Below are 24,564 nucleotides of genomic sequence, written 5' to 3'. Positions count from 1 at the left end.
AGACTTCATAAAATTTAACACACACAATTTTTCTTGAGCTTATTTGTCTTTTACATCTAATACAATAATGAGTTACAGATGTTTTGAATGATGATAGAGATGATTGGCCGATAAGAATAAGAGTTTGTCGGATGTGGTAGTCGACAAATCCAAACACGAGAGAACCATATAGTCTTGACATGATATTGATGGATAAAAAGGTTAATAGATTAATTATTAGGAATATATGTTTGTTCTTTATTTTTTTATAATATTTGCTTTGTTCATCGGATATGTTTGTTTTTGTTAATTTTTATATGGTTTATTTTGTATATAGGAAAAGATTTTCATGCAACACTTTCACAATATTTGTTTGCTCAGTTCAAACAATTTTTAAGTGAAGACTGTTTATACAACATAAATAAAGGTTGTTGCAAGGTTAGTTATAAACCGAAATCTCATGGATATAAGTTGATGTTTTTGCGGTCAATCAATCAAAAAAAAGAAGGAATCACTAATACACCCATTCATGGATTGGAGTTCATACGTCCCGAGATGTTCGTACAACTAGAACATAATGCTTATCCCTATTAAAATTAGGGATGATTTCGGAGTTGTATCTCAATATCTTTTAAACTTTTACGCACCTATGTTAAACAGAACCAAAATTAAGATTTGTCATGTTTTGAATCGTTAATTACATGTAGATTTTTATTTTCATTTTTTCACTCATGAATTATAGTTCAATTTTGCAATTTTATATATTAATATTGGTATTGCATCAAGATGTTTATAATATAAAATTATTTTATTCTATAAATATTAATTTTGAATCATTAATATTATTTTTTATAGTTTGTCGCAAATTTATTTTATTTTATAAATTTTAATATTGAATAATTAATATAATTTTTATAGCCCGCCGCAACGCGCGGCTTCTCAACTAGTATATTAATATTTATGAAAGACTTATGATCATATAATTTTATAAATTAAAAAATCAATGATTTTATCTACAAAATGTCCCCTTTTCTACATATTTAGGCTAGTTCATCCCATAAGACAATTGTACAATGAGTCTCAAAATTAAATTTTAAATTTTTTTTATTTTACTTTGAATATTAAAATTTGAAATTTACCATTTCTAGCCGATTTTTGCCGATTTCTGACCGATTAATTCCGTATTTGACCGATTTTTCAAGAAAAACGATTCTTTCACTGATTAACGCTTAATCGAGACGGTGACCAACCGAACAGTGATTAATCGACTTTTAGAACACCCTTGTAAGAGAAATCTTTAATCAGAGCATTTCATGTATTCGTTCTAAATCATTTTCTTAAACAATAATATAAAATGTGACTTCCACTGAGTTAAAATATTGAAAAATGTGATAATTCCAACACTATTCTTTATACTAGTTCTTTATTCAAATTTTATATTTATTTTATATAATTAAGAGTGAAGAGTTAACTGAAAGAAAGGTAAGATTTGAGAGAAAGTAATATTGTACTTATAAATAAAAGGTTAAAGAGCTATGCATGCTCTTTAAAAGAGAGAAGAGAGAAGAGACTCTTTAATTTATAATAAAGAGTTTCTAAGATCTCATTGGAGCACTAATTCTTTACTTATGCTTTAAATTTTAAGTTAAGAGCTTGTTTATAAAGCACATCGGAGATGATCATAGCTCTTTAAACAAGCTCTTAACTCTAAATTTAAAGAGCAAGTTAAGAATCAGTGATCCAAAAGGGTCTTAAAACCTCTTTAAAAATTTATAAGAGCTTACTCTCCCTCCTCTCGTTTAGAGAAAATTTAGTAACTTTTAACTTTTTATTTATGAATATAATATTAATTTCTCTCCAATATTCCCTCTATTTTAGTTAACTTTTCTCTCTCGTTTATGTAAAATAAATATAGAATCTGAATAAAGAGCTAAGTTTAAATAGTAGTATTGGAGTTCTCGCATTTTCCAACATATTAAGTCGTTGTGAGGCACACTTTATGTTATCATTTCATGAATCATTTAGGAGCACCATTGAAGATGCTTCAAATTTATTATGGTTTGGCGAACAAGGCCGCTTTAGAAAGTCATGATTTTTCATTAATCCGTAGGGTAACAAAACAAGGTTGTTTACGCAATCTATCATATTTTTTTAGGAATAAGATTTCAAATAAAAATAGTCCAAAATTCATTTTTAATACAAAACGCAAGGTGGTGTTCATTCTTATCTCGTTTATTAACATTAAATTGTGTAACGTTTTAGAATCCTAAACATGGGTAGCGGTCCACAGCATACGGCTGCTGTGGAGCGCTTAACCAACACCCAGATTCTGGGCCGTTGGATGCATATCTAGCGGCCAGGATCATATTAAAATTTTAATATGTCTAGCGCTTTTTTAGCGCTGGACGGGGATTCCCATGTCCAGCGCTAAAAAACAAATTAATTCATGTATGATATTTCGGATTATTTTTACGAATATGATAATTTGGGCAACACTTGTAAAAATTGTGATATATTTGGTCTTTTCTCGAAAAAACAAATTAATTCAGTTTACGGGTTTGGTGGTTTAGAAAATTTAATAAATGATCTCAATTAAATTGGGTTTTTAAAATCTCAACCTAATCCATATAGATTAAATTCATAAAGCAAATCAATTTGTATAAATTTGGTCGGTTTATTAAATACAGAACATCTTTTTCTCGTAATGAATTAAGCTATTAATACTTATCAAAAAGTCACATCAGGTATGATGTCGATTTTGGGATCGGGATAATATTGCATATTGTTTCCATTACTTATTTATAATACAAAGTAAGAGCTAAATCTCAATATTTTTATATATAATCTAATAATAATATTTAATCACGTAAGTTCTCATTTTCTCTTTGTTTGCTTCACAAATTATATTGTTGTATAAAGTGAAAATCGAAATTAATCAACAAAATCATCGTCCAATGACTAGTCAAATAATCGGGTGTTAATGATATATTTCAATAATTTTTCTCCTTCCCAAATTAAGCGAGTTCGTTGATTGTGGACATAGAATCTAAGGTACATTGACTGCATATTTTTTTTAAAAATTTTATTTTTACAAATGAAAATATGAAATTTTTGTTCACAAATTTTTTTTCAAAAATAAATTTCATAACTGGACTATGAATGCAGCTCGGTGTCCAAAATCAACTAAGCTCGTTTGGGATGGATTGGAGTAATATTCACTAGTTTGTTGATTAATCAAATATAAAAAGTGGAATAGGCGAAGTACGCGATTTTCAGGACAGTAATTGATCATCAAAACTGTAGCAGAGGTACATCTTCTCCAAATGGGTTCATCATCAGATGTTGAAAAAGTGGATGAAAACCCGTACAACAGCAATGTAAAAAGGTCTAAACTGAATTTAACTCTCGCAGCACTCCTCGATGATGCCATTCTCTCCGACGTCCCAAAAAAGCCGTCTCTCTCTGACGTCGAAACCCTTATCAGTTTCGAACTCGGAAGTGCTATGCGCATATCCGTTCTTAAAATGGACGGGACCTCCTTCGGTAATTTCTTTATATGTGGTTTTAGTTCGGTTGGGCATTTTATCAAACATGTGGTGTGCATGTTTATACAATGATGATTTAGTATATGTTTTGTAGATGTTCATGTTATGAATACGGCTACAGTTAAGGATTTGAAGTTGGGTATTAAAAAAAAAGTTAATGAATGCGAACAATCCGAGATGGGTCATCGTCATATTTCTTGGTTTGTACTGCCCCTTTTTCTTACTTGTGGATTTTAGTAACATTTTCCTGTAGCCTCTCAGTTGATTGCTGCATTTATCCTGCTGAATACCACATTTAGTGGCTAATAGTTCCGTTGTACTTTAAATTTCTCTGTTTAAATTCTATGTTTCAACTTATATTTCACCTTTCAAAGTGGCTAACATTTCACGAGATACCAACCGAACTGCGGTGTGTTGACCACTTGCTGAGATGCATTTATATTAGGATTGCCCATATTTGTCAAGGTTTGAAATTTTTTGATGCTGCATACCTTTTGTGCAGGTCCCTTGGGAAACAAATTCTAGAAAAATTAGGTTATCATTATTTATTTGTTTGCTGGTTGATCCATAAAGAGGCACTAAACATGTCTTTTGCTATTTGGTATAGGATAGGTTTTCTCCTTAGTATTAAGAATAAATTTGTTTTGCCTATATTTATAACTTTCTTAATGTATACCAAAGCTGTTTTTATATGGGATCAATCAGCAAAGAATGGTCATGTAATGCTTCTAGAATATACATTTCACGGATCCTACAAAATAAATATGCAAAGGGAAAGGATCTCAAACCTTGGCAAAGAGGGACAGGTTTTATAAGAACTGACCTCTTGGTTGCATCATAATATTCTTTTATATTACTAATATTCATAGACTGGCACTCATATACTTTTTGTGGATTGTCAAACTGATCGAATATAAAACCAAACTAAATGCTCAATCCTTATTCTGTTCTCAGGAAGCATGTCTGGGGCAATTTTTGCCTTTCATATCATAATGAGAAACTACTTGATGACGATGTTGGTCTTCAAGATTATGGCATACGAAATAACTCTCAGGTAATAGAGCTTTAGGCTTTAGAAACTCTCCTGATGCATGTATGTTAATAAATCATAGGCTTAATATGTTGCTATTGTATGAAGACCTTGATGATGAATATTTCCGTGAACACAACTTACTGACCACTACTGAGTACACATTCCATCAGTGACCTGTAATCCTGTATTAAAGTATATTTCTGCAGGTGCATTTCATTCCATATGTCATGTCAAGGTCTTCTCGAAGGCATTCGAGAAGGAAAAAGCACCGCTTCTTCCATGGTCTCAACAAAAGATTCACGGCTCAGTAATTATTGAGTTGGTATTAATATGGACAGGAACCAACTGTTGTGGTAACAAGTAATGTATTTGAATTTTGATGTTACACCCTCCTGGTTCTTGAGAGAATATGTTTAGCTTTGTGGTCAAATTTTTTTATAGTTTTAGCTTGAAAAAGTAGACTTGTTCGTAGTAGTATAGCAAGCAATGGTAATGCTTCCTCAATGCACATGAAGCACTTGTTGGAAAAAGCTCAATTATTGAGCTTATCTCCCTCCACTTCTTTTCTGAAATTACCAGCACTTGCCTCATTTTAGACATAGAAATCTGCTGGTACGTAATCGAGAAATGATGAAATAACTGAACCAAAAATTGTCGTAGCTACATCTCTGTGTAATTAGAGGTGTAAACGAGCCGAGCCGAGTCGAACACTACCGGGCTCGGCTCGAGCTCGACTGAAAAGTTCGGGGCTCGAGTTCGAGTTGAACCGAGCCTTTAATTTCAAGTTCGAAACTCGGCTCGTAAATAGTTCGATAGGCTCGAGTTCGGCTCGAAAGCTCGAATCGAGTTACCAAATATTGACAAAAACTCGAAATATGATCGGTTCGACTCGAGTTCGATTTGATTAAATATATAAATTAAAAATAAAATATTGAATATATTTGTAAAAATATATTTATAATAAAAAAGTTAAAAAATAATAGAGGCTCGATAAGGCTCGCGAACCTTAAGAGCCGAGTAATTTGAAGCTCGAGCTCGGCTCGGTAAAACATTCGAATAGCTCGAGCTCGGCTCGATTATTACTGAATCAAATTCGAATATTTTCCGAGTCGAACTCGAATAGCTCACGAATAGTTTGGTTTGTTTACACCCCTATGTGTAATATTTATATCAATTTCACATTCCAGTGATACGGGCTTACTGTATTAATGCAAATTATGAAATACAGTCTCCTTCAATTTTTCGTTAGGCTCCTTGTTTAATGCAACACATTTTCTTAGATCCATTAAATATCTTATATTCTTATATCATCGTCCTTCATTCGTCCCAAAATGATTAAATTTTTCATTATCATGATTTCAACTCAAAAATTCTTAACTAACTATATAAATTATCGCGTACCAACGGATCATATGTAAAAGTATAATCTCCCTTCTTCGTTTACCATGCGCCGCTAATAATCTCCTCGTAAAACTCCAACAACTTTATAGTTAGTGCATGTTTCTATATGTCATGTTGATTATTTAAGAGAATATTTGTCTCTAAATTGCAGTCAAAATGATATAAATTTTCATTATTTATCCTGTTTCGGTAAATTTTTTACGTTATTTTTTGACACGTATTTTGAGTTTTTTTTATAAAATATATATTTATAATATATTTTTTAATTTTTTTCCCTGACGTTTAAACATTTACAAAAAAATAAAAAAATTATCATAAAATTATATTTTATAGAAGTCTGAAAATATGCACAAACAATGAATGTCTGGTTGGTTGGGATGGGGAGAGAGTACAATTTAAGACATAACTGTACCACTCACTATGTATACAATAAACATATGAAAAAGTGTGGAATGCCTCTATGTTTGACAAAAGAAAACATAAAATGATCATCATATAATGAATAATGCATTAAAACTTTACAAATAACTTGGTTAATTTTTTGTTCCAGTGTTGGAACTGATCTGAATTTCCTTGCGCTCTTACCCCTGCCCAACTCAATGCATTTCAGCATCCATACACAATTATGACAGAACTTGAGGAAGGCTAGCCATTTTCGCGGCAAGCGGCTAGTTGGTCGGGGAATGTTTGGTTTAACTTATTTTGTTTACTTTTTCCGAAATGCAAGTACTTCGTATTATTCTTTTTCTACAATAAGCTAAATACCGAACTACATAGTTTTCCTTGGTATATACACAACACAACAGTTGTGAACCTGAACGTAAAAAAACACATTCATTCACGTTAACAAAGCACCTGATGCACATTACTATCACCACAACCCTGACAAATCATATATACGCGAACTCACAGACTTGAGAAGGATTGTTCATCTCTGATATCCACGAGGACTCCACCTCGTCTCCAAATAAAGAAGAATGAAATTGCTCCATCATGTCATCACTCAAAATTTGAGCAGACAGGCTTAAATCTTCCGAAACAGTCCATGCACCAAAGGGGGTGAATGGAACATCAATTATTTCCGAGCAAGAACGTTCAAAAGCCCACTCAGGACTACTTTCTAGGACACCACAGTGAAAATCTTGATCTGCAAGAACTTTATCCGGCATAAGCTGGATTTGTTGATCATCAGTCGGTTGCAATACAATGGAGGGCATCGAAGATTGTGACGAAACTGGAGTTGGAGAAGGAATAGGGATTCCTCCTGCAGTAAGCTGATGAACAAGAGATTTGAAGTTGGAAGGGTGAGTAATATAAACTCTAGGCTTCAAAACCTTAACCAAATGGTTAAAGTTCTGCGTTGCATCACTTGTACTAGTACTATTGCTCTCCCTCTTACACTTTTTCACATTCTTTTTACTCATTTTCTTCCCCATGTATATTTTATAGGAACAAAGATGGAAGTGCTAGAAGAATTGAAGAAGTCTTTTGTTTTAGTCAAGAATATATGGTATGAACCTACTTATTTTCTTCTTGTTGGTAACGAATGATCTATTTATATGGAGTATGCAAGTGATTGCTGAAGCAAGGTGGTGGTGGTAGTTGTGAATTTGCACAAGTTAGCAGTTAGAAGCATAATGAAAAGATGCTGAAAATTGATAATGATGTTCTATATTTAATTTTAACCAAATTAAGTTTCTGATTAGTAGTCTTGGCCCTTGACATCTGAATTCTTATCACTTGATCAACTAATAGTTTGTCACTTTTCACAGACTGCTGATAAATATATAGTAACATTGATCAAAAATCCAAAAAATATAATGTATTATAAATAATAACATTAACATACAAGTATCTATATTGGGGGCTACTGCAAAACACAATCGAATGTTAGTGACATATATTCAGCGGGAAAAAAAATGTTGAACGAGAGAAACCCTGGAATGAGTTAATTTTCCACGCTAGATAATAGAAATCTTAGAATGAGTCAATTTTCCGCTGGTTGAGCATACGCCCATCTATATTATTCAAGCATATATACAATATTTAAAATTCAAGAAAATAGATTTGTAGATGAATATAATGATAAATATCTGGAAAAATGCTTGTATTTGTCCTACCTCCAACTGTGCATGGGTAGCTATGTGTAGATTTGATTATTTAAGTAAAAGAAACTAGTTGAGTTATGCAGTTGGATTTTTATCTACACACTTATTAGCCAGCAGTGCAATACTTTGTCTAGTTCCCAGCCTTCCAATTTCTTCCATGAGTGCAATGCCTTGTCTGCTTCCCACCCTTCCATTTTGCTTCCTTTTCTTTTCCATCCCCTGGAAAGAGATATACACTTTGCTCCAAATTCATTTTTTTACTCTATTATTCATGCAATATGTTAAAATCTCACCATTTGTTTGGTTTTTAATAACTATATATTATATCAGTTTGCTATCTATTAATCTTGAATAATTATGAATCTATCAGTACAAGGCAAAACGTCAGTTGTGTATGTACATATTGTCAAGCATGCAAGTACAATGTCCTACATAAGCACAAGTGTATAATTTGTGATTAGGACTGAAAATAAATTTAAATTATTTTTCCAGAAATTTTATCATCATGGTACTGCCGTTCTGCTTGTGTTGTCCTAACGCCGCCCCCTGGCCGAACCATTGAAAATCTCAGCTTTGTCTCAGAGCTGTCCTGGGTTAAAATTGCAGAACACTAGTGACTAGTATCTCCTATGTTGACAGCAACTAACTTAGCCTCATCCCCCTCTTAGTTGAAGTTAATTTTCGAAAAACACAAGCCTGTAAACGCAATGGACAAGTCTGCCGTGAATCTGAGATCTGATACCATGTTAAGTGACTAATTCTCCTCAAACCTAAGATGTTAAGAGGATGGCTTACCAGGATCGTATAATATTCTAACAACTTCAATGAGATACGACACCACGGAAACTACACATTCAGTTTATGTAGTATGTTATGGAGTTACTTCCCAAGTTACAGTAGACACCGATTAACATGTTACTAAACGAAATGATCTTCTCAATTCTACTACAATCTCTCCAATTGCTTCGTGCTAATCTCTCCCTTCTGCTATGAGCCTAGAACAACAATATGAGTACTACTGCAGATACTTCTACTAAATTTTGAATCCATTTCCTAATTTCACGATAAAATGTTGCCCAGACGTGGCGACACACAAAATAATGGGTAGTTTGAACTCATAGTTATAGGTTATAACCATCGATCTGGAAAAAATTCCATTTGCTTACACACCATAACTTGACAGCAGACACAGCAGAGCACCATAATCTTTGATACTGAAATGAGGCAGCAAATATATGCATAAATGTACAGATTATTGATTAATATTATGGATGATAATTATCAACTACAAAGTTCAATTGGATGATTTTTTGTCTCCGTCTTTCTTTCCTGCCAGAATCATGGAAATATGGAGACCTCTACTAAAAGCTTGATTAAAGAGCAACCTTATTTGGAATTCCGAGACAAATGGGAACCACGATAAAACAACTATAGGCATAAATATTAACACTGACATCGCACATTCATATGCTCTTGCCAACTCCATTATCGATTTCCACAATCCTATACGCCTCAAACAGGGTTTGCATGCCTGGCCAATCTGTCAAAAAAGGGTAGAAGTTGTTTTGAAGTAAGCTTAATTGCACTTTATATGTTTTTTGGTTGAAATACTGCACCTGACATGTATAAACTTTGGCACAGAACTGTACTAACCAGGATAATAGCCCACCCTGTGGGTGCGAAGGCAAGGATAGCGGCAAATAAATCACTGACAGTAAGACCCAATACTAGAAACAAGATAACTGTGACTGTGACGAAGCCAAAGAACAGAAGCACCTTTACAATCCTGAACATGAGCTGAAAATCGGTACCAAATTTTCGTCTGCCCATCGATAATAGCTGAGGTACAAATACAATTAGATAGCATATCATATATCAGAAATTCACTTGGTAGTACCAGTATACGAAATGAGATTATATATCATAATCTCTAACTGTTCTTATATAAACATTTTGTGACTTGAAAGTGACATGCTTGCTTCACAAAAATTTGCAACCAACCTAAGATCACGGTTATCTTATCTACTTTTATGAGTTAAATACGTATACCTTTAAGACCAGAAGTATTGTTGCCATGACAAACCAAGAGAGGCCATACACCTACGAAACCTATATTAGTGAATTCTTGATGGCTGCATAATAGTGCAGGGTATAGAAAAAAAAAGTTAAAACGAGAAAGAAACATGTACCATTAAATCCTTATCTTCATGAGCTATGTCAAGGTGATACACAATTCCATATTGATAAACGAAAAAGCGGAGAGCAAGGATTATCTCAAGCACTCTACCCCTTATGCTTGTGTGTTTTAAATGTTCTTGTTCGTCATCCCACCAGGACTCCCAACTTTTGTCAGGTGATATACCAATACCACCACGATTTCCCATCCACCTTTTCCAGTCCGTCCAATCATCCACCGTTTTCTGCCAGTCAAATCCTGAAGGATTGAACACAAAAGGAGCAAACAACCAGGAAACAGCTAAAAACCATACTGATAGAGTGACAAACATGTTCAGACTTGAATTACGATATGATTCCCCATATACTTGATATACAATCAAGAGAATAACCATCTCCAATCCTTTCACAAAATGGCTACGTGAGTACAGCCTGTAATTTTCAGCAAATTTTGCATGGAAAACAACAAATCCACGGCCCGTAGCTCTGTATTTAGAGCCTCCATGAAGAATAGTTCTACCATAGTAGTGGGCTTTTGTCCCAAGCTGGAATGTGAAGAAGACACTTGCCAGTTGAAGTTGCATAACTATAAAATCACCCACCGCGGTGCCAAATCCTCTTTCAAGACCAATTTCCATAACCATAGGCAGTACAAGCAACAAACCTAGCTGATACACAGACTGAGGAGCCAGAGCATCTTCCAGGGACTTGCTTACATGAAGATTTGGATCATCTATTATTCTCTTTTCCAGCCCACTTAAAACCAAATATAGGCGCCCATATAGAAATACATAAACAATAAGCACGGTTACCTGAAACAATGAGTTTATAGTTCATGCCAAGTACATTCTCAGTGTTTAATTTTTAAGACATTACCGTAGAAACTAAGTAAAACAACTTTAATACTAGGGATGGTGTCTTGAAATCGCCATATTAGATTATATTAAGGGAATTTTTAGCTTAGAGAGACATACATGATGTTGTATCCAACAAAAATCCTATTGGTTTATATAATATACAATGTCAAGAGTGATGTAGATACCATCTATGTTGTTATACTTGCAAGATTTCAACTCAGCTAAACATTCTTTTATGTATATATACCAATCGAAGTACTGTAAGTGGGTTTCTCAATCAAGTTAATTATATGCCAAATTAGCAATTTCAGCTTGAAACACAAGCAGACAATCACCTTTTGTGGGTGTGTGGGAGTGTGTGTGTGTTGATTTAGGGGTTTTAAAGAGGGGTGGGGGATTTTGTACAAGTAACTAATACTGGATACATGAAATATACCATACTGCTAAAGTAGAAGCCAACTGTGGTAAAGTAGAAGGACAGCATCCTATAAAAGTCGAACCGTCGTCCAAGTCTATACACATCACGGCTAAGCGTCTGCTCGCCGTTCCCACCTGCAACCTTAGCCTCAAAAAGGGAGATTTGATTCATCCCCACATCACGGCCCTTGCCAACTTGTATATATTCGTGATGTGTTATGTATCCACCTCGCAGAATGGAATTGTAACCTGAAGAACATACTATCAGTAATGACAACTTAGCAATGGTGAATTTTAGATTTGGATGAGGTTTACCTGAAAATATATCCTCACTTAAGTTAACTTTTTTTGAAGCTTTGCTTATGCCACCCCTTGTTATATGAAATATTCTGTCGAATATATCAGGATGTCCATAATGGAATCGTACTCTGAGTAAAAGAAAAGTGCAATTTAGATAAGTATAACATAGAAGTATTATTAACTCATTTTAAAATCTAAATATAGAGCCAAATAATCATCAAAGTCAGAAATCACGAGTACTGATACACGGTACAATTCACACTTCAGATGAAAGATCATTGAAGCAGGCTATGATCAGTTAAAGGATTAAGTAGTACTGAGAAGGAAAAGGTGGTGGAAGTCATATAGCACATTAGATGTTGAGAACTTTTAGATTACAAATTATGGTTCAGGGAACGGACAGAAATCATAGTTTTCATTATTATGCAAAGAGTACTAATAATAATCACTGGGAATATTATACATGAACAGTGGCAATGATATATAAATAGATTCAGTAATATAATACTGAACTTAGGGCAATGCTATCACATAAACACCAAATAAAAAAAAGTTAGAAACAACATTAAGATATGATATCTCTCAAACTTGGTTGTGGATACAATTTCATAGTTTGGTCACAGAAGCATGAAAAATTGAGGTCAAAGAGACCACCTATCATGAAAACAGCATATGTATATATCTTACCCTAATCATATTGTCAGCCATCATTTTAGTTGCATAAACATTAAAGGCCTCACTTAGCAAAAAACAAACAAACAAACATTACAGGCCTAAAAAATATCCTCGTCACAATCCTCTTCACCACAAACAAAATCGTGATGGATGCGCACATATTAGCAGAATCACATGAAAAACTACTTGCATTGTGTAATGGAAAATGGTATACCTTAGTGGGTCTGCCAATACTCTTTGGCCAATAGTTACAAAACTAGTTTCCTGATTGGACATGAACCAAGCCAGAGATGAAACACTGAAATATATGAAGGTTCTATATCAAAATCTACCATAATTACTCCGGAATCATTTCTATTATCATTTCTCCGTTTTACGTAGCAAAAAAATATAAATCCGCTAAAATCATGATTCATGAGATATAATAGATAATCAAACCTTCCAGTAAATATATGCTCTCTCAATCCCAATATTGTTGGTGTTCTTTGTCCATGATGAGTTTTATGAAATTCCTCCAATACATTTCTCATTTTAAAAGCTTCCTCGAAATAGTTATCCTAAAGGCAGGCAGTTAGCGGCTGGAAAACAGCAGGTTACATGAAAACGATAAAACAAAAACAGTTAAGTCACCTGATTCATGTCAATGGCTTGCAAGGCTTCTCCACGTGTAAAAATGATTGCATGGTTTTGATTTTCAGGCTTCCCTTCACCAATATCAGTAGGCGAACCAGGAAGTTTGATGCGATAGATTTCCTAAAAACACAATTTACTAGTAAAATTTTACCCAAGGAGAAGCCTATTGTATTGTCATTATTGCTACACAAATCAGTTTCCTAGAAAAATTCTTATTGTTATTTACTCACCTCATCTAACTTCTCTCCTCCCTTGACTAGAACAGAGTAATAAACCTTTTTTCCGTCGTGAGTTTCCTCTCTTTCATCAATATAAGCAACACGTAGCGATGGATACCTGAAATTTATCATGAGGTTAAAATTACACTCAACTTTCCATGTCTACATATTTATATCCAAAACCAGTGTAGACTACGTTAGCATGAGATTTAAAATGTTGGCTGCACTATTCTGATCTTCAAGATCGCTGGATTTTTTCTGTGCACCATAGACCTGACATGAAACAACATAGGTAAACTTTAAATCTGCCAATGCCTGCGCACGGTCCATGAGATTTTTGTGGTCCTTATTCATATCCATCGTCTGGTAGCCACCAAAGATAGCTGCAAAACAGGCATAAGTGATCAATCAATTCCAGTAGCCTGGTCCTACTTGGGTAATCATAACGTTGATTTGATATAGGAGGAGAAAGTATCGATTTAAAATATAAACACAAACAGAAAATTATTAATAGAAACCACTTACCATCATCTTCAGCATAATCCAGGAAGCACTGAAGTCTAAGAGCATCCTTATAGTACATCATCCCTCTTACTGGAGAGTTATAAAAGCAGAAAGCTATAAATTTTTTATGTTCATTTCACGGCAAAGATAAATTGCATGCATTGTGTTACTTTTAAACCTGTTCTAGAAAGTGTTTGAGCCCTATATGAAACCCACTGGCGTATGGATTCAATCCTGTCTTTGTTAAATTTTGGATCCTCCATCCGCTCTTCAAAGTTGTTCCATTCATCTATTTCAGAGTTAAAAAGATGTAAGTAAGCTCTTCACACATTATAATTCATGACAGCCCTGTTCAAGCATCAAAGTCAAAACACCTGGATATATCTTTTGCAGGTAAAATAAAGTTGTTATTCCATCCTCATTTTCCAGGTTGAGCTTCTTCTCCGAATAAAGAACATCTTCTTTAAAATATGGAGTCAAAACACTGACAAGGAAACAAAGAATAAAAAGAGATCCATGCTAATGAAGATTGCAACTATCACCGAAACTAATTTATATTTTTGAAGGGGATGCAACCATATAAGCAGTAAATTGATTGTTGAAGCAACAATCATTAAAATTGTAAAAATTAAATAAACTTTCACAAGAGATCTGAGAACTGAGATCTGGAACTCAATTTTACATACGGTGGCAGTTGGATCTCTTAAAGGCATCAATGTTTTTCTTAAAAGCAATTATAATTAATCATCAACTTTGAGTTGAAATCCAATTGAATATAAGATAAGTGAGAGTTCAATCCAAGTCACTAATTAATTTCTCTTAAAAACATATCACATACGAATATTTTTTTTGTGTGTGATTCCGAGTTTGAGCCCCGTATATAACTATATCTTTCATCTGAACCACAGCAATTATTGGTCAAAGGCCCATGTTATGCACTTCGGCACCTAAATTATCAACACGGCTCACTGTTACACCACATGTGAAGGGGCTAATGAGATATTATTTGCTAAAATAATTTGTGAGACACTATTAAAAAATAGTATATCACTACTAGGAGTATTTAAACTCAATACATTATATTATGGGTGAGTGCCCAATACCCAGTTATCACCAATATTTGACCAAACAACCAATATTTAGTGAATAGTGCCCTAAATAAGGATATTCCACTGTCAGAGAAGTATCAGGATGATACACTAATACGCTAATACCAGTGGAGTATCAATGGAGTATCAGGTGTGATACTCCACTAGCAGTAATCAGGTGTGATCCTCCAGTGACAAAGGACTATATGACCGCGTATCACTGACGCTCCACAAGGAGTATAACCATTGATGCTCCATTAGTTAAGGAGTGTCTAATATGTGTAGGTATTTTGGGCAGTGTTTCTGAAAATGGATGTTTTGGGCATATAAACACTCAGAATAGGTATTTTGGGCATTTATCCTAATATTATCCATATTAAATATAGTTTTGAACAGTGAACTAAAAATTGTTCCTGAATTTGAAATCAATTCCATGACAATCAAATTAAGTACAAAATGTGTATTATGTACGATAGTTTATTGTATCTGAACACTGAGAATTGCTATGCATTGACTTAATATAACAATCAATTTACATGTCCCACTACACATCAGGTATTTTTAAGTAGTTTTCACTTGGCGGTAGAGGATCTAATGATGTGGTATGTGGAACATTAGAAATAAATTGGCTAGATTATAAAAAATTAACTAAAGCCACACCCAACTTAATAAAAAAAATCTATTAGACATAATATTTGCTCAAAAAGTATGGGATGCTTTGAATAAAATAAGGACTTTCAGCCAAAGTTGTGAAGCTGTAAAGTGAAAGGGAGTGTTTGAAGCACGTGATTTCAAGTGACGACATAATCCTCTCCATTAGAATTATTATTTGATATAGTAAAATAATAATTACCTCCTTAACGGTACAAATAAATAGTTCCATAACATACAATATAAATAAAATAAATGACATAGTTAAAGGGTCATGTATTTCATGTTATATACGATATGTGATATGTATATATTTTAATCCTTTTTTTCACAATCCACGTGTCCTATATTTGACTTTTCAAAGTCCAAGCTGACAAAGTTTTGAGTAACTAATATATATAGTTAAACATATATGTTACAAAACAATTTTCCAAAAAAATTAATGTGATGTTTCATCAGAGTTATTTTTTGAATTTATAAAAATATAAAATAATAATTTTAAATTTCAATAGTCAACTTCTGATAATTATGACTTTGAAAATTCACAAAACATGAGAGGGACAGGAGTATTAATCATATGCAATATTACATCCATGTGAGCAATATTAATTATTTAATCCACACAAGTTTGTAAGGAATTCGTAGTATAGCTAGACTTCATTTGATTTGTAATCATTGGTTGTCTTTATTCCAAACGCTTGTGTTTAATTGTTGTTAAACATATATATATATGTATGTATGTATGTATGTATGTATGTATGTATGTATGTATTTATATATATATATATATATATATATATATATGTGGGTGGGTTCTGGTAGATATTTACAAACTTACAAACATTATGCGTTCAACATATATATAATTTGAGTTCAACATTTTTTTAACATATTTTGTTGAACATCGATTAAAATTGTGTTGGAGAAGTACATAAACTAATTTTTTAATGTAAGAATTAAGTTAAACGTATTATATAACTAATATTTATGTTTCTAGACCCTACCTAAACCCCAGAGGTATAGTTTAAGCATCTTTATAGATATATTCAACACAATGATAATTGGTGTTCCTACAACCGATGTTGAACCCCAGTTAAAAATGTGTTGAATGCACGATTTATTTATGCATTATTTTTAAAAATTGTGATGTTTTTTCAAGAATTTTCAATATGGATACTTTCTATAACTAAGGATTAACACGATGGGTGAATAAAAAAATTCAAAAAAAAAAGTTTGTAAGTTAGTAACTTAAAAAAGTTTTTATTTGATCCTATCCCTATATATATATATATATATATATATATATATATATATATATATATATATAGGCTCATGATCAAATAGATTCCATCTTTAAAATAAAAACTAAAAACCAATTCAGTTTAGTGTTATTCTCAGTACAATTTAGTCATATTCTCTTTAGAATTTAGTGATCTGTGTTGCAAAATTTCCAGAAATCGAGGAAACTCTGCAGATTTGTTCTTGTACTTGATTCTGGTGGTGGTGGCGGTGGTGGAGATGGTGGAGGCGGGGGTGGAGATGAAGGTGGTGGACATGGAAGGGTTAATGGAGCAACAATTTCAGCGGATTTAACAGGTTGCTCTGTTCTGTAGTTGATAAATAGACAGAATTAGGTTTTTAAAATTGGAGTATATCGGGGAAGATGATGGAGGTGAGGACGACGGAGGTGGAGGTGACGCAGGTGGAGGTGGTGGAGGTGGGTTGGATTCGTTGGTTGTAGATACGGTGGAGACAAACATGGAGAGGCGGCAGACATGGATGGGGTGGCGGCATGAAGTTGCTGGAAGTGAAGGTGGAGGCAGGCTGGGTTGGAGGAGAAGGTGGGGTTGTGGGAGAATTTAGTGATACTCTTCCTAGAGTTAAGTGATAATTCAGCTGGGTTTTTAGTTTCTAAAATAAGAAGGTTTGTAGTGGAGCATGACTCTCTCTCTCTCTCTCTCTCTCTCTCTATATATATATATATATATATATATATATATAGGGTTGCACTACACATAGTACACTTTAAAAAAACAACACAGAACACTATCATAACACTTTATTTTTCATAAAAAATGATTTGTTAAGATTATAATTACATAGTTAAACACTAACTAAACTTAATATATGACAACTAACATCCAGACTCATCCAAATTATTTTTATGAAATATCATAGAATCCAGAATAGAATCCAAAACAGAATCCTGAATAGAATCATATATATATTCTTTACATGATTAATATCACATGGAATCATATTATTTTTAATTCATAATTGTTGTTAAACATGTTAGATACCATTATTATTCATAATAAAAGGTTAATTAGCTTAAAATCAAAATTTAATTCTTGTTTTAGATGAGATTCTATGTTCGCTTCTAAAGCGTTCCTCTTTGTTTTTCTTTTAAGGGTGTTCGTTTGTGAGCAATGCCCTACACACACACACACCATGTCGTGAATATTATATGTGGTAAGGGAACCCAATATTTTGAAGGTTTTAATTTGTTCTTGTAATATTATATATATTAGAAACTTGATTCACGTTTTCTAAGGTTATACCCGCACTTGCCTTTATAATCGTGTAAGACTATTCACTTGCGGTTATATTATTACAGAATTGTTCTGCAACGATAGCCTCTTGAGTAAAGTATTCAAGTGTTAGATTCTTCGAACACCAAAATTCAAAGAATGCACATTTCTTAGGAAACCAACACCCCAATTTGGATAAAGAAAATTGTGGTTTACATTAGATTGTATTTGGAAACATGTAATTATTTCAAATGCTTGATTTCAAATGATGTGACTTCATTGGTATCACAAGTTTCGTAGTTCTATAGTAGTATTTAATTATCTTGGATTTCAACTGAAACCAAATTCAAATTCTTTCGTTTATCCAAACATACATTTGACCATATCCTAGATTTCATATAAAATCCAAGTTACTAAATACACCATTCTATTAAATTATATTTTTTTAACAGTGTGCCTAAAAGTCAAATACAAATATAAGAATATTTGCAAGATTTTATATAATTAATTTGGATGCTATATTAAAAATTATTAAATATATAATATTTTTATTATGTTCATAATGTCACATACCCTAATTTACGAGAACACAAAGATTGAAAAATTACTACACTATAGCTAAACATCAAACTAACTTCAGGTCAGGCGCCACCAATCCCGGGGAAGAGATTACCTTAAAAAAAAAAAAAAAATTACTTCCTCCTTATCCTAGGGCTATAATTTGAGTTGAGCGGCACACAAGTAGCTCGAACTCATTTAACAAGGCTCGGGATTTCATGTCCAGGTTGTATCGTGTCGACATAGGTGTGGCAAGGTTAGATGGAGAGTCCAAGCATCACAGGTATAACCTAGTTATTAAGACTTAATGGACTGAATGGTGCACATGTCTGTAATCTATCTCTATGTGGATGTAACCAATTATACTTATTACCTTTCACGATCTTGATGAGAGAGAAAGGTGACCTAATTCTGATATTAATACGTGACTTCAACGACACATTCATTTTAGATCCCCTTTTCCTATACATTATATAGAAAATTTTGTAGATAAATCTGTATCGATATTAATTTTTTCCTCAATTTAAAGGGCAATTATAGGCTAAGAATTATGAAGACAGATTTCGTAGTTAGAATGTTAACTTCAATAACTTTGGGAATAAAAGGTATAACACATGAGTAGTGTTTAAGAATATACGAGTAGGAGCTAAGACTCATACTGAACTAACCTAAAAGAGAGCATTGCACGAACTGTTGGAGCGTTTGGCATCTTCATGTACAAGGAATTTGCAAAAAAGGTTATGCGTCGACGTGCATCCAAATTCATAGGCACATTTATTGCAGATTCCTTAACTGTGAGAAGCAAATGAAGCCTCACAACCTATCCCAAAAAAAAAAAAAATCTTTTAAAGAATGACAGTATAAAAAGTAGTGCTGAATCTACTATAATAAATTATAAACATGTACCTTCTCTCTCCAGGTTGGATTCTTAGCAAGATGAATATTTATCCGTTCAAACTTCTGCTTTTTATCATGTTCATTATGTGTGTCAATTTGATGAGACTTCTCAAGAATTCTATTATGAGTGGAGAGGCAAGTCAAAACTCATAAATCATATGAAAGAAAATACACACAAATGATTCTTAAAGAAATTTCACAATAACTAGTTTGTTGGCATTCATCACTTACTCATGCCCATTATTCATAACATCCTGGGTGATAATCTCCATAATATCTTGGAGAATGTTAATAACTGTGGATCTGTATGACTCTTCATCATCATAATCTTTTAGCTGCAGATATACAATATTATGTCCTTTATTTGATCAACTTTCCATGATCAGCAATTCCACAAAATAAAAAGTTTGTATATGCATATGATAAAGTAAAGTCGGTGGTGTATTTAGCTGTAACAAACATATTACCAAGAGCTCTAAGAACTTCTCCAGCTTGTTATTAAGTAGAGGCAAACCACTCATCCGGAATTCACTTAGAAATTTTCTCTGTTGTATGCTAACATCTACTTCACGGCAAATCTGCCTAATAATCCTGGAGGAGCAAAATAGACTATGAAACCGATTCTTGAGGATAATTCATTAAGTGTGTAACAATACACAATGATTTCGCGAAAAGAACACAAATACAAGAGTCAATGAGGTTCTTATTACATTACATTATCATATTAAATTTAAATCATGACAGCGAGGCAAATATCTGGTTTTAAGCATTTCCTGTACGCAGTGGAAACTATCATTATTTAGTTATATCCGAAGATGCTTCATGAAAGATGGAAATGTATAGATAATTTTTTTAATTTTGAATTTTGATAGATTTTATGTGCTACTATATCTAAAAAAATTATGAGAAGTGGTGAAGCCTTTATATTAAAAATATTTTGAGGAAGTTCGTTGGCTTTCTTAGTAAAATATATATATTTAAAGAATTACTATCCTCTATGAAATAACCCAAAGAAGGTATTAGTATCCCCAGTGAATAACCGAAGAAGGTATTTTGAATAATCTTACATTTTCTCCTCTTCATCTTCAAGAAATCCATATAGTACCTCCCCGAGTGTTTCATAGCATTCAATCACAGCTGAACGCATATAATCATCAGCAGTAATCTTCCTAAACAATTCAGCATCATCTTTCCTCTTAAAATTATTTGCCATGTCTAGTGCAATCGGAATCTGAAAAAAGAAACAAGAAGCAAGTTGAATAAGTCTGCTGCATATTTAAATGCATAACACAAACTTTGATTTCCCACCTTGCTAGCTAGCAAAAAAGGAGGCCACTGCACAACAGAGACTGTGGTAGTGGATGAATACGGCACTAGAAGAAGGTCCTTCTCTCTAAACAATCAAACATAGATAAACAGATAACTAGATGGAGATATGTCAATAGAGAAAGGGAAATAAGACATATAACTCAGTATAACTTATCAAATGTGCTCATATAATAATATATAAGAAGACACATGAATTGAGGAGGCAGTCCCAACCTATTGCTAACCAGATCCTCCATCCTCATAGAGAAAATAAATTCATTCCACACCTGGGCGAATTTGGCTGAGTTCTTTTTCCCCATTGGATCATCCTGACATTGTAGTGTTTGCAGATTATTATAAAATATTCAAAGCGAAGGTACAAGAAAAGCATATATATAAAGTAAAAATAAATTCTTCTGTCCTTAAACTTAGACCTTTTATGGTCTAGGTCCCTTTACCATAAAATAAAATGTTTCAGTATCTTAATTTTCAAAAATTCTGATTCGCGTCCCTCCGTCCAAATTTGACTGAGGTTAGTCAGTACTTGAAAGTTTGTGCATATAAAATGCAGGCCATGCTTATACCATATTGATAATTACGCTAAATATAAAAATCCATAATTTCTTGCACGCTAAGTACTAACTTAAGCCTGATTCCAAAAAACAACCGGGTTTTGCTTATTTTTACGGACAAAATAATACGATTTAATGTTCAAAGTGAAGTGAATTCTCTTGGATCACTATTGTTGACATACAATTCTTTCAAAGTTAAAGAATGTTTTCCCACTTATTACAATTTATTGCTAAATGCTTTTACCAAAACAACCGTCTTAAAAGGTGTGACAACAAAATTGTCATTAGTGTTCCAAGCATATCATATAATATCGAAATGTGTGTGTATGTTTGTATGCATTGCATGTCTTTGTAACAAGTCCGTAAGTTTCTAATATGACTACATGTCCAAGTGTCAGACTCTGCTATATTTTGGAAAAATATTCCCATTTTTTAGCCTAAAATAAGTGTCTACTGTCTGCCTTGGATACCAAAAGGCAAAATAAATTGTTCGGGGTGACAGTCACATGATTTGAAATCCTTTTCAAATGTTTTCAGTGTTAGGATAGTATATGCATAAAAGCCACATACACAAAGCATCCCACGGGTACAAACTTGCATTACAGATCCCAAAACTAGAAAAATAACGACAAAGATTGCATTACCATATGCTCTTTCCTAACCATCTCTTTAGAATATGGAAGAAGACGCTGACGGAAGGCTGAATGAACGGATTCAAATCGAGACCGCAGCATTCCAAGTGTCCGAACCTAAATATAGATGTTAGAGAGTGAAATGTTATACTGCAGTAGTCATGTACCACTAAATTACTTCTTATTTTTAAAATACTAAAGTTCAAATAAGATTATAGCTAACCTCACCCAGGTGGCTGAAAGCTCCATTGATCCCACCAACAATGGTGGCGAAAATAGAATACCATATCTGAGTGTCCATGAAATAGACCTATATAGCAATTACTTTATTTATGTTTCATCACAAGTTAAAATAGGTGTTTCCCTAAATGCTCTATACCACTTACCATGACAACTGGAGTCCATATAACAATGACAACACCAATATTGCGAGTTCCTAGTCAAATTTAGAACAGTTGGCGCTTAAACTTGATTAAATACTTCACAGTAAACAAGCAAAAGACTTCTGGACTTCGGCCAGAAATAATTAAAATTTCACCTTTCGGAAAGAACTCGTGCCATTCATAGTTACTGACTTTCACTTTCATTATCACCTTTGTAGGTGCAACCAGGGGAAGGATCTAGACACAAATTAAATGAACAGATTACAAGAAAAAAAAATCACATGCACAAGATGAATGAGAAGTAGTGCTGGCCTAAATCCTATGGAAAGTTGCAAATCTAAAGGCAGATTGATATTACAACTTAGTATTTACGTGTTCCTGCTTATATAAATTCTAGAGTAGAAAAAGACCTAACTTATACAGAGCTAAAGCACCAAGAACAATCAACAATTTACCCCATGACTCACAAAGTTGTCCATATTTTGTAATAGCACAATATCAAACTAGAAAATGCCAGATATGTCTAAAAATTCAAAAACCTAAGGACTGCGCCAATAAAAGGTGTGAACACAAGCCTGGGACATAAAATTGGAACCATTTTAGTTGTGGGGATTTCTGAAAAGAGACACGCATGCACACACATACTATATCCACTTAGCAGCAACTAATCTGTTAACCTATCTAAGACACCTGGTCCTCTCTTTATGTATAGTATACGAATATATCTTCATAAAAACTTTTCAGGTTTTCGGAAAAAGAAAAGGAAATACATCGAAAAGCAGTTTTCTTCTGTCAGCTGACTATCAGATGAATCATTATTAGAAAATTGATGGCATATGGCACAACTTCAATGTTTCTTTCCTCCAGACAGAATTGACAGAAAACTTTTGATATAAATAGGATTACCTCCACATAATAGCTGAATGCTAGTTTGCTTATTAGCAGTGTAATCCAGAATAGTGTGTACCTGATATTGTGCAGTCTTTGTTAGCAAGATGAAAATAAATTTAAAAATATCATTGCCCAATTTCCACAAAAGAGAGGGGGGGGGGGGGGGGTGACACACACACCACAGAGAGAAAGCAGGCACTGTACTTCTGAAACGAGAGGCACCAAAGTCAAATTTACATGTTATACCTATAACACACCTACTAGTCAGATTACTTACTTAAAGAGGGAAACCATGTCTTCATGCATGCCTCTTCCAACAAACAGCTTCGGCTGCGCAGAAGTTAAAAACAAATAAATTATATATTTCAACACTAACTTAATTAATACTGTATATAGCAAAAGCTTAATATGCTTGCCTGAGCCCACCACATAAGAAGACTAATTATACGCCAGTTTGAACGCTCCATTGATCTTCGTAAAGGAGGAAGCACAAAAAGCAAGACAGCCAAAAAGTTGGGAATCAAATATATCACAACACAAAAGCTAAACAATGACTGGTCCCGCCAATTGCCTCCTATGGTACTGAAAAATTTTATAATTCCTGTTGGATTCTGAAATGATCTCGCATAAGTAATTGACAGTAGAGCAGCCCAGAAGGCAGCAACAAAGAATTTCAGAATGTAGCGGAAGATCTGAGTCCACTTCAAGCTCCCCCAGGCATTGAAACTAAGGATTATATCCAGAGTTGCTGTGAAATATTTTGTAAAAGACAAATTTCATGACAAAGAGAGTAACTTTGAAAATTAATAAGAGGCATTCTGAGTCTATATATAAGTTACTCTATATTATATTTGCTTTTACATGTTCCTTGTACATACATAATATATACATGTGTGAATTGTGATGTAAGTATGATAGATCTTTATGATCTTTTCTGTAATTTTATCATCATCACTCAACTTCATTCTAACTAGGTCGTTCATTTAGTTTTATTTATAATTGATACACACACAGGCTAGTGATCACATACAAACCAAATCTTAAATACAAACTAAAAACCTGTTTCAAAATCACTATTTACAACTACGGGAATCACTAGTTTATACTGCATTAATCACTGTTTTATATAGTAAAATCTGAAATTTTTATTTTTCATATTTGAGAAAATCTACTTATCTTAATTATTAGTTGTCGATTATTAATGATCA

At 33.3% G+C, this 24,564-nt stretch overlaps 2 protein-coding genes across 6 annotated transcripts in view; one reads left to right on the top strand and one right to left on the bottom strand.

Annotated features, from left to right (window-relative positions):
* Positions 1-3,140: 3,140 nt before the first annotated feature.
* LOC108222055 (U11/U12 small nuclear ribonucleoprotein 25 kDa protein) lies at positions 3,141-5,016 on the top strand. Of its 2 annotated transcripts, XR_010291797.1 has the most exons (5): positions 3,141-3,522; positions 3,619-3,724; positions 4,027-4,099; positions 4,479-4,578; positions 4,764-4,790. XR_010291797.1 is itself a non-coding variant. In XM_017395943.2 (4 exons), the coding sequence occupies exons 1-4, from the start codon at positions 3,303-3,305 to the stop codon at positions 4,866-4,868; spliced, it is 531 nt and encodes a 176-aa protein (XP_017251432.1). In that variant the 5' UTR covers positions 3,147-3,302; the 3' UTR covers positions 4,869-5,016. The 2 variants fall into 2 exon arrangements, 1 of the variants encoding a protein (XP_017251432.1); XM_017395943.2 differs by lacking the exon at positions 4,027-4,099 and having other exon boundaries at positions 3,147-3,522; positions 4,764-5,016.
* Positions 5,017-9,302: 4,286 nt separating this feature from the next.
* Positions 9,303-24,564, bottom strand: part of LOC108222702 (callose synthase 7) — a 29,397-nt gene continuing 14,135 nt past the window's right edge. For 3 of the 4 annotated variants that reach the window (XM_017396584.2, XM_017396586.2, XM_064094554.1), the window contains 28 exons: positions 23,773-24,104; positions 23,634-23,686; positions 23,372-23,432; positions 22,621-22,702; positions 22,469-22,518; positions 22,306-22,392; positions 22,095-22,199; positions 21,113-21,207; positions 20,879-20,963; positions 20,638-20,801; positions 20,038-20,161; positions 19,802-19,905; positions 19,580-19,688; positions 19,342-19,493; positions 14,220-14,329; positions 14,024-14,134; positions 13,867-13,935; positions 13,538-13,724; positions 13,354-13,459; positions 13,121-13,243; positions 12,929-13,047; positions 12,705-12,788; positions 11,831-11,943; positions 11,535-11,764; positions 10,256-11,053; positions 10,116-10,166; positions 9,720-9,905; positions 9,303-9,606 (listed from right to left, as the gene is read on the bottom strand). In XM_017396584.2, the coding sequence (XP_017252073.1) occupies positions 9,361-9,606; positions 9,720-9,905; positions 10,116-10,166; positions 10,256-11,053; positions 11,535-11,764; positions 11,831-11,943; positions 12,705-12,788; positions 12,929-13,047; positions 13,121-13,243; positions 13,354-13,459; positions 13,538-13,724; positions 13,867-13,935; positions 14,024-14,134; positions 14,220-14,329; positions 19,342-19,493; positions 19,580-19,688; positions 19,802-19,905; positions 20,038-20,161; positions 20,638-20,801; positions 20,879-20,963; positions 21,113-21,207; positions 22,095-22,199; positions 22,306-22,392; positions 22,469-22,518; positions 22,621-22,702; positions 23,372-23,432; positions 23,634-23,686; positions 23,773-24,104 (4,136 nt within the window). In that variant the 3' untranslated portion in view covers positions 9,303-9,360. Of the gene's footprint in view, positions 9,607-9,719; positions 9,906-10,115; positions 10,167-10,255; positions 11,054-11,534; positions 11,765-11,830; positions 11,944-12,704; positions 12,789-12,928; positions 13,048-13,120; positions 13,244-13,353; positions 13,460-13,537; positions 13,725-13,866; positions 13,936-14,023; positions 14,135-14,219; positions 14,330-19,341; positions 19,494-19,579; positions 19,689-19,801; positions 19,906-20,037; positions 20,162-20,637; positions 20,802-20,878; positions 20,964-21,112; positions 21,208-22,094; positions 22,200-22,305; positions 22,393-22,468; positions 22,519-22,620; positions 22,703-23,371; positions 23,433-23,633; positions 23,687-23,772; positions 24,105-24,564 lie in introns of those variants that run through there. The other variant, XM_017396587.2, reaches the window with a different exon arrangement.

The sequence above is a fragment of the Daucus carota genome, chromosome 5 (genome assembly GCF_001625215.2).
Source record: "Daucus carota subsp. sativus chromosome 5, DH1 v3.0, whole genome shotgun sequence".
NCBI classification, from domain to species: domain Eukaryota; kingdom Viridiplantae; phylum Streptophyta; class Magnoliopsida; order Apiales; family Apiaceae; genus Daucus; species Daucus carota.
This window is presented reverse-complemented; position numbering and strand designations above follow the sequence as displayed.

Excerpts from the sequence above, each read along its gene's own strand:
- LOC108222055 (XM_017395943.2), top strand. The coding sequence starts at position 3,303 with ATGGGTTCATCATCAGATGTTGAAAAAGTGGATGAAAACCCGTACAAC. Across the intron at positions 3,523-3,618 it reads AATGGACGGGACCTCCTTCG|ATGTTCATGTTATGAATACG; the intron begins GTAATTTCTTTA and ends TATGTTTTGTAG. Across the intron at positions 4,579-4,763 it reads GCATACGAAATAACTCTCAG|GTGCATTTCATTCCATATGT; the intron begins GTAATAGAGCTT and ends ATATTTCTGCAG.